Source organism: Mustela putorius, unplaced genomic scaffold, assembly GCF_011764305.1.
Source record: "Mustela putorius furo isolate JIRA1106 unplaced genomic scaffold, ASM1176430v1.1 tig00000281_pilon_pilon_pilon, whole genome shotgun sequence".
Classification (NCBI taxonomy): domain Eukaryota; kingdom Metazoa; phylum Chordata; class Mammalia; order Carnivora; family Mustelidae; genus Mustela; species Mustela putorius.
Window position 1 is genome coordinate 18,117,412 of NW_025421343.1, and position 18,399 is coordinate 18,135,810.

The 18,399-nt window shown below is 46.1% G+C and overlaps 1 protein-coding gene across 3 annotated transcripts in view; it reads right to left on the reverse strand.

Annotated features, from left to right (window-relative positions):
• ACOXL (acyl-CoA oxidase like) overlaps positions 1–18,399 on the reverse strand; it is a 350,659-nt gene that overhangs the window by 272,670 nt on the left and 59,590 nt on the right. For all 3 annotated transcript variants that reach the window (XM_004770976.3, XM_004770974.3, XM_013044972.2), the window contains 4 exons: positions 16,132–16,246; positions 15,446–15,532; positions 13,593–13,665; positions 9,451–9,583 (listed from right to left, as the gene is read on the reverse strand). In XM_004770976.3, coding sequence (XP_004771033.1) covers positions 9,451–9,583; positions 13,593–13,665; positions 15,446–15,532; positions 16,132–16,246 — 408 coding nt within the window. The remainder of the gene's footprint in view (positions 1–9,450; positions 9,584–13,592; positions 13,666–15,445; positions 15,533–16,131; positions 16,247–18,399) is intronic.

The following is an 18,399-nucleotide window of genomic DNA, read 5'->3' on the forward strand; positions in this document are numbered from 1 at the left end:
AGTCAAGTCCCAGGCCACAGTGGAGAAGGAAGCCGGGATTCTGGCCCAGCCGCTAACCAGCCAGCATCTGCCAAATCCCAGTTTGAGTGGAACTGCCACAATTTTAAACGTAGACAAAAGATTCTTTTTATTTTCTGGTTTGGTTTGGTTTGGTTAACCAAAGCAAATACAACATGTGTCCAAGTGGTCCAGGAATGCCAGTGAGCAGGGTCTGTGATGGACTCATAGGACTCCTTGCTTGAGGATGACAAAAGCCATCCCAGTGTGGGTAAGGCAGGGCCCCAACACGAGGCTGCCACATTGGGAGGCCTGGGGAACTCGGGGCAAGCTGCTACATTTTTCTATCTCTCGGTTTTTTCATCTGGAAAAACCAGATGGTGGGTGGATCACGACAGCACCCACCTCACAGAGCCACTGTGATGACTAAAGCACTGATTATCTATAACATGCTCAGGGACGCACTCAGGACAAGGAGTTATTACTTGGGGACGGGCTGTACTACTGTCCCCTTTCTCTGAGAAACTACCAACAGATGGATCCATGGCAGAGGAAGAAGAATGGAGTCCAGGAAATGTGGAGTCAGGAAAAGGAACAGTGACATGTACAAGCCCTTGTGCAACATGAAATATCAAGTTTCAGGTGGAAAAGCTCCTAAGGACAGTAAGCCCGCCATGAATCATCCATACTTGACCTCTCGGGTGGCACAGGTGGTGCTCCCAGGGGCAGGCAACAGGACAGATGATGTTCCTCACAGCTGCAGCCTGGGCACCATTTCTCCATGACCTGGGTGAGCAGGCTGCTAGAAGACAGCCCCCTTCCAAGTGGCACCCAGGTGCAGAGCAGCTTGGAAGCAGTCTATACTGGCAGCAGCATCACTACTGCTTCTCATAGCTGCCACGGCCACACCGCAGGGTTTGAGGAGACTGGGGTTTCCTACGAGGCTTGCTCAGCCTCTGATGACTTAGTTCAAGGGAGCTCTGTTCCTTGAAATGTTATCTTAGTCACAAACATCTCACATTCCTGGGCCACATCAAAAGGGGAGGGATGCCCAAGACTTTCCTCTCCTCCAACACAGAAAAACTCCATATGCCGGCATGTTCTCTTGGGTGGTCTATCTGCAGGTGGGACCTGGAGACTTTACCCAGGGCGGAAGGGCTGGAGGTCAGCTTCTAGGTCTTCGGTGCCTGAGAGACTCAGAGCCTCATTCAGAAATGTCTCCGTAAAACATAGGCACCGGACTCTTATCTCCAAGGTCTCTTCCAACCACAAAAATCTCTGGACACTCTCTTTATGAAGCCCACAACCACCACCTTCCAGGATCTAGGTTACCAGGATGCACTGTGAGCTCCCAGAGGGCGCACACCTCTCCAGGTTCTCTCTGCTTACTGCCCACAGTGGCTCATCCCGCATGTGTTCACAGAATTGAAGTAAATTCAGAATGGTAACACTTTAAAATTACCATTTCAAAAATTCATGTCAGTTGCTACTTATCTACAGTTGTACTAGCTCTTTAACTTTTTGCTCTTTGAGGGAAAAGGTAGCAGATACACCTTTTAAAAAATAAATGTTCAAATTTCAGTTGTTAAAAATGTAAACTGCCATGGAAACACCACACAAAAATATTTTTTTTGGTTTTTTTTTTTTTTTAAAGATTTTATTTATTTATTTGACAGACAGAGATCACAAGGAGGTGGGGAGGCAGGCAGGGAGAGATGGGGGAAGCAGGCTCCCCGCTGAGCAGAGAACCCTATGATGCCAGGCTCAATCCCAGGACCCTGAGAGCATGACCTGAGCCAAAGGCAGAAGCTTTAGCCCAATGAGCCACCCAGATGCCCCACAAAAAAAAAAAAAAAAAAAAAAAAAAAAAAAAAAAAATTTTTTTTTACCATTTTCACACCCACCCCAAATGCTGCAAACTAATTTTTTTAAACCATTTGTGAGCCAAATTATACCCTGAAGAGTCATCCAGATAACTCTGCCTCCTGTGTACGGTCTTGGTCTTGGGCCAGACAATTAATTACTCAGGTGATGCACCCACCCCCTTTTCCCTATACTGACCATTTTGTAATAATCAACACTCATAGCTGACAAGATGCTAAACTGATGAAAACAACAAAATTCCAGGCTTTTCTTACGTACAACCCCAAATAAATAGGAAAAAAAAATAATCTGCAAGTCATTATTGGTATTTGCTACCCTCTGGTGGTCAACCTTGGGAAGTTTCTACCCCAGAAAACTGGAAACGGTATTATCTCTTTCACAGATGGCCCCTCCAAGGGTCATCCAGACCAAACCCTTTATCCCACGGGACTTCCCCAGCATCTGAGCAAGTCCTCTGCTCCTTTCACCTGTGTACACATTGTGAGGACACTAAAATAAGAATAATGTCAACCTGAGTAGAACAAGATGAGCAACATGAAAATGCTTCCTCAAAGCATACACAATGTATCTAAAAAAACAAGCATACAACTGACACAGAATGAGCCCCATTTTCGATTCTCCAACTCCCTGTGGTAAGGGATGACTGGCCACATTACAAAAGATCAACAGAATAAACATCAATCAACTCTGCCTCGTCAATTTCAATGATAAACACACACTTGTGAGTACCGTACATTTTCAAGACATTGCTCTAGAGACCCCATATTCTACCTTACTCTGCCCTCTGTTACACCACACCATTCGACAAGGCAGAGATCTCTCTGTGCTCACTGTCAGAGTTCTTCTATTTCTATCCAATCCCATTCAGTTCAGTCTGTACACCAAGCCCTCATGTGTACAAGGTCCTATAGAGATGCTCCTTATTTAGTCCTTAATGCTGGCTGAGGGCCAGGCTCTGGAGGATAGAATATGCCTCTGACTTCTCCTTATATACTCTTGCCTAGGGCGTTTTTCTACAATATGTTGTCCATCAGAAAAGTGACTGCCTTTCTTTAGAACATTACATAGCTCCCGATTAACTACCAAATCGTACATGAATGGATCACCCTTGGGTTCAGAGTCTTTGTAGTGGGGTGGGTGGGAAGGTGTGTGGGTGGATGGATGGACGGATGAATGGATAGGTGAGTGGATTGCTGGATAAATGGATGGATGAATGTCCAAAAGATGAATGGACAGGTGGGTACATGAGTGTGTAGACTGACAGGAAGATGGATGAGTAGATAGATGGCTGGATGGCTGGATGGATAGAAGGAAGGAAGGGAGGGAGGCAAAAAGGAAGGGGTAGGGAAAGGAAAGGGAAGGGGAAGAGAAGGCAAGGCAAGGAAAGGAAGAGTAAAAAGACTGCATGACATGTAGTGTTCTACTAGGCCCTATAAGGAGAACAAGTAAAAAAGCAAGGTCTTTCTCCACCAAATGTTCTATTAATAATCACAAAAAATGAAATCAAACTAAGTGACAAGAAGGAGAGATAAACGTAAAATGATTCCAAAAGGAAACTAAAGTAGGTGACCTCCTTAGCAAGAATTAAACAGACAAAAACTTGATAGCTTTATAGTGGTAGCTACAGAAATTGAGGTTATTAATTTAAAGGGACTGGTTCATGGTTGTCAGGGTGGGCAGGCTTCATACTCTGATGCCAGCTGCCCAGCTCTGGTCCCAGCTGGTGACTAGAGTCCCCAGGCCTGGCATTGCCGAGCTAAATGCAGGAGCCAGACACCAGGGTGAGAACACACATCTGGGACATCTCTGGGGATGTGTCAAAGCCTGTGTGAAGGAGAAGCCCCAGGGCAAGGCCGGAAAAAAGGAACACACAGCCAGCTCTGCTCTGTGTTCCTCCAATACAGCCCAGGCTCAAGTGATTTTGCACCATCACACCCCTCTGGTTTGAAAAACCTTCTTTGACTCAGAAGACTCAGATACCCCTCACCTCCTCTTCTTTGTTATTCTAATTTTCCATGAAACCGCACAGTCAGAAGGTCTCAAAAAGTTATTCAAGGCCATAATATCTCCAAAGCCCCATTAATAGGAGAGAGAGACTCTCTTGAAAAAGTGGACTCTACCACCTTCCTAAGGCCCTTTCTTCATGTCCAACAAGACTCACTGTCAGAAAAGGTCATGTTCCTATCACGAGTCCCGAGTGTCCCATGTGAAACTAATTTCTTCCCTTTGCTCTCCATTCAGCCCCAGCAACTGGGAAAAGCTATCCACCATCATACATACCACAGCTTTTTATGAGTCAAAGATGGTCTTTCACTCCCTCCACTCTTCTCTCAATACCATGTGTCTTTTAATGATCCCCAGGAAGACAGCCAGATGGCACAGACCTCACCACTCCCCATTCCCATAGCCACAGCCAACCATGACCACAGACATCTCCCAGCCACATCCAGGCTCAGCCTCATGCATCCCTGCTGTCAGCTCAAGCACAGCAGGCTGAGCATGTGTTATCAACCCAGTGTGGTATCCTCACAGCCTCAGACGTCATTTTCATGACTGAAAGCCCTGAACTTGATTATATAAGCTCACACATCACACCTACATATAATGGTATCTAATAATAATACCAGCCTCCCTATACGGACAGTGTAAGTGTTTGTGGGCACTGTAGCAGCCCCTTCCAGGTACTGACCCACCCGGGCCTTACCACATCTCTACGAGGTTGTGCTGTCATTGTATTTAGAGGTATGGAGAAGCTCAGTAGCTTGCCGAGCTCATACAGAGGCAGGCTGCGAATCCAAGAAGCCCATTCCAGAGTCCATGCTGTTCATGATCTTGCTATGGCCTACGGTAAGCACAGCACTCCAGCTGTCTCACACACGTCAGTCCCACACACCTCACCCGAACAACTTTATGTGGGCCGTCTTCCCTCCGCCTGCCTCAGCACTGGCATGAGGATTAGGTGATGAGGAGAAGCATGGCTCCCACTCCCATGGTCCAGCTTAAGGGCTGTGGTGAAGGTCTTCCTAACCCAATGATTCACAGGCCAGCTCGTGGCCTTCTACAACCCAAAGTGATAACTCGGCTAATTCAGCAGCTCATGAACACACCTGAGCACCTCCAGCTTCTTAGTATTCATGTCCCGCATTGGCCTGCCCCTGTTTTCACCGAATCCAACTTTATCTTTCCATAATATCTACATGTCAATCTTCTCCACACAACATGCTATGACCATCCTTCCAAATATGGGGCCATCTCCCTTATCAAGGACCAGCAGAGTCAACCTGTAATATACTCAGTGCCCACCTTGGACAAATTCCTTTGATCTCTTCAGGCCTCAGTTTCCCCACATACAAATGGAACCTCCTCAGAACTGTTATGAGGAGAAATAAGTTAATACGTATAAAGCACATATTATGTGCAGAGTCAGAAGGAGGAGTTAGCAACATCCTTCTTCCCTGAAAGCCTGGAATGAACTGAGGGGTTGGGGTGTGGGGCACAAGATAAACATGTACGGAACACTTACTTCTACTAACAATTCTGTCAGGTGCTCAATTTGTGAATTCTGATTTATTCCTTTTTTTTTTTTCTTTAAAGATTTTATTTATTTATTTGAGACAGAGAAAGAGAGCACAAGGAAGGACCGAGGGAGAAGGAGACTCCCCGCTGAGCAGGGAGTCTGACAAGCAGCTCAGTCCCAGGACCCTGAGATCATGACCTGAGCCAAAGGCAAACACTTAACCGACTGAGCCACCCAGGCACCCCTGATTCATTCTTCATTCATTCTGCCAACTCCTATTTGCTGGGGTCCTACTTCGTGCCATGCCACGTGGGAAGTTGAAGACCCAGCAGTGAAGGTGGCCGGCAGGGCCCTGGCTGTGGAGCCTTTAGGCTGGAAGGACACAGAAATGGCCTATCACACCGTTAGCTCGTCAAACCATAGCAAATGCTGCAAGGGGAAGTACAGGGCCTTGAAAACATGAGAGAGGGACCACACATAGGCTGTGACCTTTCTGAAGAAGGGACACTTACTTTTCTGACCACTAACATGTACATGAACACTAACCATGTGAAAAGTGGGGGAGGGCACGCTAGGTAGCACAGCTCACGTGTGCAGGAGGCCGAGTGAGAGGTCATGCAAGGCACTGAAGATGGGAAGAGAACTTGGGCCATGATCTTGGAGGCACCGGGAGGCCAGGATGGGGGCAAGGTGGCTGGGATGGGGCCAGGAATCTATGACTCTATCCGTCAGCTCTGTGCAGGAGTTTTCCAAATGTGGTTCCCAACCAGCAATGTCAACATCAGTGCGGAACTTGCTAGAAATGCAGCTTCACCGGCCCCGGCCCCGGCCCCACCCAGAGGTGCTCAGAACTCTGGGGGAGGGCCCCCGGTACCATGTACTATCTATTTTAAAAGACTAGAGAGACCCTTTGGAGAGTGGGGAACCAGCATGTCTTATGCTAATATATTTACTTCCGTGCAAGATCAACCCAAAATGATGGGCTAGAACTCTTTCACATTTCACACTCCCTCTATTTCTGTCTCTGAACTCAGGGTGACTTTCCCCAGCTTCCTTCCTCCTTCTGAAAAGGCTTCCCAGCCCTCCACTTCAGCTGCCCAGCTCTACCGAAGCCCCACCTCCCACCCAAGCCAAATGCCTTGGTTTCCTTTTCCTTTTGTTCCTGCTAATCATTTAATCTGGCACGGCATTTTGGACGCAAATTGGAGGAAGGCTATTAAGGCAAGCCTTTAAGAGAAAACCTGAAAGTACTAAGAAACTATGGAAATGAGAGATAACCATGAAAAATAAGACATCTGGGCAAAGTTTAAAAGGTCCGGGCATGCTCAGCCTTGAGCAAATGTCACCGTGGGGAGCCACGGTGACAGTTTTCTAATACATAAGGAATGCACATAGGAGAAAAGGATCCATTTTTCCACTCATCAGCGAGAACAGAACAAGCAGGACCGTCTTAGGTTTCAGCCGAGAAAACATCTGTCATGTGTTTGAGCCATAGGAGAGGAGGAGCTGCCAAGAGGACTGGTGAGATCATCCTCGCCCGAGACGCTCGCGATGAGATCACAGTGGCCAGGGTCGCTGTCTATCAGGGCCGAGCGCTTCGGCAGTGCCCACACCACATCATGCCGGGGGCTCACAGGCTCCACAAGGGGATCTCCCTGTCACCGTGCAGATGTGCCTCCTGGCCAGGGCAGGTGCTGACTCACAGCCACTCTTTGGCTTCAGAGACACAGAAATCCAAAGAAAACTGCATGCTTCTGCAAAACCTTTCAGACTGCCTTGTTACCTGAAGGCCCGGATGGCATGTGTTCCAATAAAAGCCCACTCATTCCTGTCTCACAGCTAACTCCTATCTTCCCAGTGACAGCAGCAGTGGCAACAGGCATCATATCAGTGACAGCTCTGAGCTACTGAACATTCGCTCTGTGCCAGCGTCGCATATACCTCTACTCGCTCCTGCCTCACCATTATCACAAGGTCCATTTTACAGATGAAGAAGCTGAGGTTTAAAGAGGCCTCCTGATTCGTCCATGGCCCTACTGCCAGTCATGTATTGGCTGAGATTTGAGCCCTTGGTTCCCTATTCTATGATCAAGATAGGGCCTCTATGTTGCCAATGTCTGGGAGATTAGAGAACAAGGACCTTTTAAAAATCAGCCATGGGGGAGCCTGGGTGGCTCAGTGGGATAAAGCCTCTGCCTTTGGCTCAGGTCGTGATCTCAGGGTTCTGGGATCAAGCCCCACATCGGGTTCTCTGCTCAGCAGGGATCCTGCTTCCCCGCCCCTCTCTGCCTGCCTCTCTGCCTACCTGTAATCTCTGTCTGTCAAATAAATAAATAAAATCTTTAAAAAATCAGCCATGGTCCCATCTCTCCCACCCTCCTTGCTCCAGATCTGATGATACTGAAAATCAAGTCTCTTCCAGAAGGCCCTGCCACTTCCCTGGCTCTGCTACTCTGTGCCTGCCCTTGGGCCTCGGCCACCAGCCCGGATGAGCTAATGGGGCTGCTGGCAGCATGGACGTCCTTCACACACCACCACCCCTTCAGAAACATAAAGCACAGGCTTTCTGCATCGCCTGTACAGGCCAGGGGCCAGCAGGTGCTTTCGTGTCCCTCGGGCACTCTCCTCAGAGGGACCCAAGGCCACTGCCAGCAGAGGGACTCGTGCAGACTGCCATTGAGGGAACAGATAATCCTGGCTCTGACTTTTGTCCCAGCTTCTCTACAATGTAATGCTCAGCTCACCGACTTCTCCCCTTCTGCCTCTCTCTGGAGTCCCGAAATGGCTGAAATGGTTTCTATTACAGACTTAAAGAAGAAGCGTTCCTTAGCACTCTGAAGCTGTGCTTCAGAACACAGCCTTGACTTCAAGCTTCCCTGGGGCCTCCTTCATTTGTCAGACGATTCAGCCAAGGGAACCAATTGGCTGGGCCACTCCTGATGCAGGACCTCAGAATTCAACACCCCTTCAGAACCACAGGAACACAAGCACAGGAAGCAGTGCCTACGGGCGTGAGGTCGCTGGCTGAGCACTGAGCCTGGGTATTTACAGCATCTCAGTTGTACCCACCAGCTGGAAATGCAAAACACAGGGCAGGTCCTACCAGGCCCGCTTCCTGGGAAGTAGGACCAAACCCTCGGAAGAGAGTAAAGAAGAATCCTCCTGCTAGTCAACGGACTATGTGCTGATGTCAGCCTCGAGTCAGGTGAATGAAATTTATTCCTTCTTGATGGGAAAGTTGGATTCATGCCACAATGTATATTCACGGGTTTCCTCATTTTTCTTCCAGCTTCACCAAGCTCCGTGGAGCTTAGAGCAGGTTTTTCCCTGCTCTAAGACCCTTTGGAGAATGGGGAACCAGCATGTCTTATGCTAAAATATTTACTTCCTTTACTTCTTATGCTAAAATATTTACATGCAAAAGGATGGAAAGGGCCCAGAAAACAGACAATGCTGAGCCTTGAGGATGAGGAGGAGGAGGAGGAGGAGGAGGAAGAGAAAAAGGAGAAAGAGAAGGCCCTTCCAGAACTTGCCTCTACTGGCTTCTCTTTCCAAATTAGTATTTGGGAAGGTGGGAGAGGAGGGGAGGTAGAGATGTCTTCTAGGGGTCTGGCTTCATGGACTCCAACTGTGATGCTGAATGCCAAGCCCCAAACAGCCACGTGACCATCAAATCTCCCCAGTGAACGGAGCTGAGACATGCCAGCCTCCCCTCACTTGTCAGCTCTTAGCTGCTTTTCCAGCAGATGCATTTGTTCTGAATGACCCAGGCCCCCCGGCCCAGGTCATCTTTTGTGGCTCTTTTACCACAATGCCTATGTCGTACCCACCATAATCAGCAGCCCATCTGAGATGTAGATGGATAGGATTCCATGATAAGAAGGGGGCAGAAATGTTCTCTGTATGCGACCAACTGGCCCTTCTTAGTATCTAACCATTAACCCTAGCCACATTACAACAACTGTGGCTCGGGAAGCTCAGCTCCTAAAATTGTTATCCCCGGAACATGCAGAGAATAAACCATGATGTAAATTAAAATCAGAGTCAACTACCTTCATGGCACCCAGAGCTTGGAAAGTCACAGCTAATCTCGAAGGGGTCAGTGCTGCCAGCATCGCATTGAATCTTGCACTCTTGTTCTTAATAGGAGAGTGGTACTGCCCATCTGGAGCCACAGAACCAAACCTATGATAGGGGAGAGGCAGGTGGAAAAGAGGAGCAGGGTTAACAAAGAAGAAGTACATGGCACCACTAGAAATGATGTCATACACACACACAAGGTTTCTGGGTCCAGGAACTACGCTCATGAGACCTCAGAGTCGGAGGCAGGGGAAGAGTCTCCCCAGGAGATTCTGACCAAGACTTGACTCACGGAAAGTAAAAGCAGGTTTCGTGCCAAAAAGAAGCATGGGGACTGCCATCATTAAACCCACACTGGAGCCTGAATGTGAAGACCACACCCCAATCCACTCTTTTGTTGTTGATATATAATTCACATGCCATAAAATCCCCCCCTTTTAAGGTGTGCAATTCAGTGCTTTTTAGGACATTCAGAAACTCGTACAACCATTATCACTGTCCAGTTCCAAAACATTTCATCACCCCCCAAAAAACCCTCATGCTGTGAGCAGTCACTCACAGTACTCATCATACTCCAGGCCCTGGCAACCGTTAAACTACTATCTATCTCTACAGAGTTGTCCATTCTGGATGTTTCCCATCGGTGGAACTGTATAATATGTGGCTTATATGTGTGCCTTCTTTTACTCAGCTCGTTGTTCTCATGGTCCCTGCATGTTGTGGTGTGTGTCCATACTTCATTCCTGTTTACGGCCCCATGATAAGCCCCTGCATGGATACACCATATCTTGTTCCTCTGCTCATCAGTTCATGGATATTTGGGTTGTCTCCCCTTTTATGGCTATTATGAATAATTATGCTTTGAACAGGGCGCCTGGATGGCTCAGTGCGTTAAAGCCTCTGCCTTCGGCTCAGGTCATGATCCCAGGGTCCTGGGATGGAGGCCCGCATCGAGTTCTCTGCTCAGCTGGGAGCCTGCTTCCTCCTCTCTCTCTGCCTGCTTCTCTGCCTACTTGTGATCTCCGTCTATCAAATAAATAAATAAAATCTTTTTAAAAAATTATGCTATGAACAATTGGACAATTTGAACAATTGTGGACATGTTTTGGTGCAAGCATGTTTTTGATTCTCCTGTGAACGATGTTTTCACCCATACCTAGGAACAGAATGGGCTCATATGAAAAACTTAAACTTTTGGAGAGATGCCAAACTCTTTTCCAAATTGGCAACACCATTTTCACCCCCACCAACAAGGTATGAAGGCTTCAATTTCTCCACATCCTCGCCAACCATTATGGCCTGTCTCTTTTTTTATACCCATCTGAGCAGGTGCAAAGTGGTATCTCATTGTGGTTTTGATTGGTATTTCCCTAATGACAATGACGTTGAGCATCTTTTCATGTGCTCACTAGCCATTTTCATATCTTCTTCGAAGAAATGTCTATTCAGGCTTTTGCCCATTTTTCAGCTGGGTCATTTGTCTTTTAATTGTTGAGTTGTAGCAGTTCCTTTTATATTCTGGATGCCATAAAGATAGATATAGATATAGATCATATATATGTATCATATATATCACAATACATGTGATTCCCAAATATGTTCTTCCATTCCGTGCATTGTCTTTTCACGTCCTTCATAGTGTCCTTTGAGGTGCAAATTTTTTAAATTTTGATGAAAATTAAAAATTTGTTTAATTTTAATTTCTTTTTTTCTTTGGTTGCTTATGTTTTTGGTGTTTAAGTCAAGGTCACAAAGACACACATCTATCTTTTCTTCTAAGAACTTTAAGTTTGGGCCTCTACATTTATATCTGTGATCCATTTTGAGTTAATTTTTGTGTACAGGAGTGAAGAGTCCAACATCATGCTGTTGCCTGTGGGTGTCTACTTGCCCCAGCATCATTTGTTGAAAGGACTATTCTTTCCCCCCATTAAAATGTCTTATGGTCCTTGTTGAATATTAACTTACCATAAATGTAAGAATTTATTCCTAGACTCTCTATTCTATTTCATTGCCTATCTATTTATCCTTATGCTAATACCACAGTAAATTTTTTTCCCTTTTTCTTTTTTTTTCATTTTTTACTTCCCACCTGCTTTCAGGGGATCCACTATAATATCACAACATCTCAATTACTATAGATTTGTAATAAATTTTCAGATCAGAAGTGTGAGTCTCCTACTTCTTTAGCAAGATTGTTTTGGCTATTCTGACTCTCGTATTGCCACATAAAGTTTAGGAGCACTTTCTCAGTTTCTGAAAAAACAAAACAAAAACAAAAAACAAAAGGGCAACTGGGATTTTGACAGGGATTGCGATGAATGTAAACATCTACTTCCTGATCCATTTTTTATCAACACCCCAAAATGGGGCTCCTCCTCCAAAATGCCTGTGTTTCCACTGCGGTCTTCTGGTATATTGAAAGCAGTTTAAAGGGCAATAAAATGGCTTAGAATCAAATACTGCTTATCAAAAAAAAAAAAAAATCTATATATTCTCATATCATCTACAGACCATGTAGCTCACTGTTACTTCTCTTACCCGCTGGATCTAACTTTCTAATCTCTAGTGCATTGGATGAAGGATGAGCCAATGGATCCAGCTTCGGGCAGACTGGCCAGGCCACTGAGATCTCATGAGGGTGGATGACACATGGGGAGCTCTACATCTACAGCTTTCCTTCCCTCTTGCCCATCCCCCAGAGCACAGCACTGCTGCTTGAGCGACTGGAAAACGTGCTGGCATCTCTGGGGAAGGCTGGTGGCACTCAGACCTGCTGTCACGGGCACTGGTGAGGGGGCCTCAAGGCTTCCCCACACACCAGGATAACTGCAAAGATGCTTTTGTTGTTTCCATTTTATCTCCTACTAATTCCCCAGGGGCTTGGGCAGGGGGGTTAACAGAATTTCGTTCTTTTAAACTTTGTTTCTCATACATTTTTCTTAAACTGTTGGCATCTATGACATTGACCTGCTGGCAAGAGTTTGCAGGCAAAGCAAAGGAATGAGGTGTTATAAAGGAAATTCTAGACTCAAGCTGATTATCCAGACCTTGACTGCTAGCTTTTCTACGGATTGCCATAAGCCAGTAGGTCAGGATTGTTACCGGATACTGGAAATGCTATTGAGAAAAGTAACCGTCATTGGTGTTTCTTGGCCTCTGCAAAGTGTAATGTGAACTCCTAGAGCTCCACCCCTGAAAGTGCACCAGAAGAAGCAGCCTTCACCTCATCGTTTAACCCACCCTGATGGCAGTGGGATGCTGGGAAATGACACTGAGCATCTCTGATGTTACCCATCCCTCCAAGAAGCACTGGCTATAACAGCCTCCTGGGCTGAACGGTAGTACCTTACCTCCTGCCACCCCTGAAGGAGGCGATAACATTACCCAGAGTGTAATAGCAACAACAGCAACAAATTTTAAGGAAACAACCTAAATTGCCCAACAGTAAGGACAGATTACATAAACTGTAGATCACTTATTTAACGGTCTATTATAATACTATTGAAAATGATAACGTACATAGGTATTTCTTGTTGCATAAAAACATTTGACATAATATTAAGCAGAAATTACAAGTTATAAAAAATAGAATTTGTGGGGTGCCTGGGTGGCTCAGTCAGTTAAGCCTCTGCCCTCAGCTCAAGTCATGATCCCAGGGTCCTTGGATAGAGCCCCACATGGAGCTCTCTGCTCCACAGGGAGCCTGCTTCCCCCCTCCCCCTGCTTCTCTGCCTACTTGTGATCTCTCTCTCTCTCTCTGTGTCAAATAAATAAATAAAATCTTAAAAAAAATAGAATTTGTAAGTGGATCTCATTCAATAAAAATCAAACATCTCTTTCTCTGTTGATACACCAGCGTGGAAAGAAGCCTAGAGAGTTATACATTAAGGTGTGCATAACAATCACTGTGTCTGGGGAATAGCATTTTGGACAAGTTCAATTTTTTTCTGTTTTCTTATCTAAATTTTCCAATGGAAGATCAATAAACTTGTAGGAGTGGCTGGCAGACAGCCTGGACATGCAGCCCATGAGACCCAGGCGCCAGGCCCAGCTTGGGAGAGCAATGAGATCATACACGCAGCCAATCTGAGTTCAAGTAAAAAGTACTCACTTATCCAGCAGGTTCTCCCTTGGTATCCGAACCTTGTGAAATATTAAAATCCCATTATCCACACCATGCAGACCTAGAGAGAGCAGAAAACAGCTGCAGGGGGCAAATCCGTGCTAGCTTAGACCTACCATTCCTGCTATTTCCCAGGCCTGTCTCTGCTAAAATCCCCGCACCCTTTCTTTTTCTCCCAGGATGTTCTATTTGGGGCGGGGGTGGGGACGCTGTCTGTTTGTTTTCTTGAAGAGCTATGCCTTCTGTGCTCCTGGGCTCATGTGGAGAGTCTGGGTACTATGACTTCGGAAGGAAGAGCTCTAGGCATCAGAAGGAAAAGTCAGGGCAAGCGCTGAGAAGGCAGGAAAGCAAGAAGTCTAATTTCTCCTCCCTCCCAGCGCTTCCATCCCAGAACAAGGAGTAAGTTTGTGAAATCAGATGCCTAAAAAGACAAGAGAAAATGGCCACGAGGACAGCTGTGAGTGACTGGGGTAACCCAAGTTTCAGAAGCTTCCTGAAAGCCACCGGTTCTGTTTCCTAATGACACCTGTCAGAATCTGGGGCCTACTTTTTGTTTATCTCACACTTAGGAAGATTTAATCTGAGGGGGAAAAAAATCTTCAGTAAACATCTTTAGTTAGAACATCACCCCTTGACAAGGACACAGTTGCATTTAGGAGCTTACAAGGAAACCAAAGCAGACTTTCTGAAGTTGCCAGTGTTTTAAATGTCTGACACCACTTCACAAGAGCTCAGCCCTCTGCTCTCAGCAACACTGGACTTCAAGGGACAAGGCCAGCGAGGGCCTCTGTCACCCCTGAGAGATACAGTCGGAGCACTCACAACCCTACCTGTAGCCCATTCCTGCGGCCATGGCAGTGGTCAGTAAACACTGAGGGCCAAGACAAAACTATCCCCTCCACCAAAGAATCATCTTCTTCCCCCTTTTCTCTTTTTGTTTATTTTTCCTTCTCTTCCCACCTGTTTCTTTGGCTTGGTTTGGCCTTGGTTGTGGACAACCAGTGGGGCCCACAGGCATGGCCTGCTCTCAGTAATTGCTGGTTGAATTACACTCCCTCCCAACCCCACCCCCAAAATTCACACATTCCAGTTCTAACCCCCAGTACTAATTAATGTGACCTATTCGCAGACAGGGTCTTTACAGAGATAATCAAGTTAAAAGAGGTCATTAGGGTTGCCCTAATGCAAGGGACTGGATTATAGAAAGGGGAAATTTGGACACAGACATGCACACAAGGAGAGAGAATGACATGTGAGCATGAAGATACCAGTAAGAAGCCAAGGAGAGAGGCCTGGCACAGATTCTCCCTCACAACCCTCAGAAGAAACCAATCCTGCCAGCGCCTTGATCTTGAACTTGTAACCTCCAGCACTATGAGCCAATACATTTCTGTTGTTCAAGCCACTCAGCCTGGGGTACGACAGCAAACTCGTCCCATGAGTCAGTCCTTGGGACTCATCAAGGGCCTCTGAGGCACCAACACCAGGCTGTGGCTCAGAGGCAGGAAAAAGAGAGAGCCTCGACTGGCCCTCTGAGAGCCCACAAGTCCAAGAAGAGGAAAAGAGGCGAAATTACACAGGGCAAAAGCTGCCTGCCTCATGACTGGAAAATACAAGAGGCTGGGAGAAAACAAGACCAATGCATATTCATGAACGGCAATCTTCAGCATTCCCCAACAGTTGTGACATAAAAGACTATCATCAGGCTTCAAAATCGAAGAGTCTTCTCTGCCTTCTCTGTTTTGCTATTTTGGTGAGTTAGGTTCAACCTTCCTTGGGTGGGGCAGGGAGTGTGCAGGAAGTGCAAATGAGGGGAGAAGAGGTGTCACTTGAGGACTCACCTTCCTTGTACATCATATCGATAGCTGTCACTCCAGGGTACAAGCTTCCATTCTCATCACGAACAGGAACAATGAAACAGTGGGGCCCTGAGAAAGCAGAGAGACAGTTGCTGAACTCTCTTTTCTAAAGCTACGATTAAAGCTTTATTCATTTCCTGGAACAGTCTATAAATTGTGTTGATCCTGAAATTCAGTCAGTTCTAGGACCCTGCCCTGCATATGGTAGTGTACACAGTAGTCCCCCCTTGTCTACAGGGGATATGTTCCAAGACCCCAGTGAGGGCCTGAAACCATAGAAAGTACCAAATCCTATATATGCCAAGTGTTTTCCTGCCTACGTGATGAGATGAAGTAAGGGAATGACCTAGGCCCTGTGACAGAGTGTGACACTACTATGGACCCTCTGACCTCAGAAGGTCATCTGTTTCCAGACTGCAGCTGACCGCAGGTAACAGTAATCGTGGAAGGCAAAACTGCACACAAGGGGGGGCAGGGGGGCGGGGAACTACTGTAATGTCAAAAATGTAAGAATAAATTCAGCCACCGTGTATATTGAAGAAATAAAGTTGGTGCTGAGTTTATACAAGACTAAACCAGTGCTGTGAAGTACACTTTCAAGGTAAAGTACTTGCTGGAAAGTAGTAAGGGTAAAGAGAATTATTCTAGCTTTCTGTACCAGCACAAACCTTGCGATCTTCCGTTTATGATGAGCTGAGCAAAGACAGCGGCGTAATTCCCATACATCGCATTTCCAATGTACATCTTCTCAGCATTTTCACATGGCGTGTCGATCACAAACTCCTACACAGAAAAAGAGTGACAGAGTTTTCCTTTCCTAGGCTCAACTCAACTCCTTGGCTCAGTGCAATGATTACTATGAAACAGACCCACATCCTCTAGCAGGACACCCTTGGGTGATTGATTTCACAGCAGAAGAGAAGACAAAACCCCCAAGCCCCTGGTGATCTATACTCAGCTCTCCCAAACACCCCACTGGCAAGGTTCACAAGACAGGATGGCACGTCTAATGATCTAGGGCCCCTAGGTGAATGAGTCCACATCTGCGTGTTTTATCTTGTCTGCTGGGCATTGCGTCTTGTGGACAAACCACTTGGTTCCTCACGTCCTCCACTCTTGCCCTGGCCTTGAAAATCTCTACTTTATTGATAGGGTTTTGTTGTTTAAACAGCATCTAATTGAAGGCCAAAACCATATGCCAGAAATGCAAGCAAGATTCGTAGGCAACCATGACCTAGACCCACCATTGCTTAGGATCTTAGCCCACACAATCCTGATTTTTTTTTTTTAAGATTTATTTATTTATTTATTTGACAGAGAGATATCACAAGCAGATGGAGAGGCAGGCAGAGAGAGAGAGAGGGAAGCCGGCTCCCTGCTGAGCAGAGAGCCCAATATGGGACTCGATCCCAGGACCCTGAGATCATGACCTGAGCCGAAGGCAGCGGCTTAACCCACTGAGCCACCCAGGCGCCCCACAATCCTGATTTTTATAAAAGGGGGGGAGAAAAAACTCATTTGAGCCTTTGGATAATTGTTTCAGATCCTGCCACTCCATTTTCTTGATCGATGGATATAATAATTAAAAGTTCCCCCAAAATGCATAAACCCTTAAACTGAAGCATTTATAGACAATTCTCTATCTTATAAGGGAAAGAATCTTTGAATATGCCACACAGTTTGTTTCCATCATATGACCAAAGATTCTTCCAGCTCCAAACAGTCTGAAATTGACATTGTTTAAGAAAACGATGCAGCGTTTTTGTTTTCAGGCTCTGCTCAACCTGGGTCTTCTCTCTCCTCCTCTTGGGAAGCCAGGGCAGAATCACCATGGAAATGCTCCCGCTTCGCTTCTGATTCTGCTCACCAACTGGGTTACCCAGGAACCTGTCGTCAAGGAGGCACTGACAGTAATGGGCAGCTCTGAATACAGGGTCTCTGGGGCAGGTCAGGGAATCCAGGGGAAATGGCAAAAGAGCAGAACTGCACATCTAATTGGAGCTGACAATATTGAAAAGGTGGCTAAACTAAAGCAACAAACGATTGATCACGTAAAGATTATCTCGGAGTCCGGATTTTAAAGTCTATAGACTACCCTCGCCCGCTGTCCAAGACATACATTCTTGAAGCCTAAGAAAACATTCTCTGACATGTGTTTGTACAAGGAAACTTCTAGCATGTGCAAGCGCTTTTCAGAAACATAAATGGACAAGCTGAATCCTTTTAAGGGAAGTCTCTGGAGACTGCCGTGGTCTTATCAGGCTAGCCAGGATTTCTCAAAGAAAGGAACTATTTGAGGCTGAGTGCAGTAACAAGCACAACAACAACAAAAAAATCCGTGTGGTGAAGGGACGCTTACCCCTCAAGGGTAGGAAGGGAAGTAGCAGAGTAACATTGACCTGGCAGCAAAGATATGGTGGGGTGGGGAAGAGACGGGAGGCCATCCATCCCCGTAAACATCTGATACACTCTGGGAAAGGAGGTTTGTCACTTCTGGCAAAAACATTGATTTGGGAAAGTCTGCACAAGCCAAAATGCTGGCATTAAAGAAGGATCTAAATAATGCACACCATGTGTGTCGGTTCCTACCATAATTAGTTGTTGAAGGCCAACAAAATGGTCAGTACTGTAAGCATTAAAAAAAAAAAAAAAAAAGGAAAAAGGAAAAAGAAGAAAAAAAAGCCTTTGCCCAAAAGCTCGTAGCTGCATTTATTTTTGTTATTTAGCATAAAATATAAAACTAAATTCTCTCTTACCTCTTAATTATTCCCACCACTACCCGAGCCTCTGTCCAAAAATAAAAATAAAACAGCCAACCCACAGAAATGAATAACCAGAAAATGTAAGTGATTGAAAGAGTCCTTGAGGGAGAGAAGGCTCATTGGATGTGCTTTCACGTTTTACAAGGGAAATGAAGGGGGAAACGCGGAAAGCAA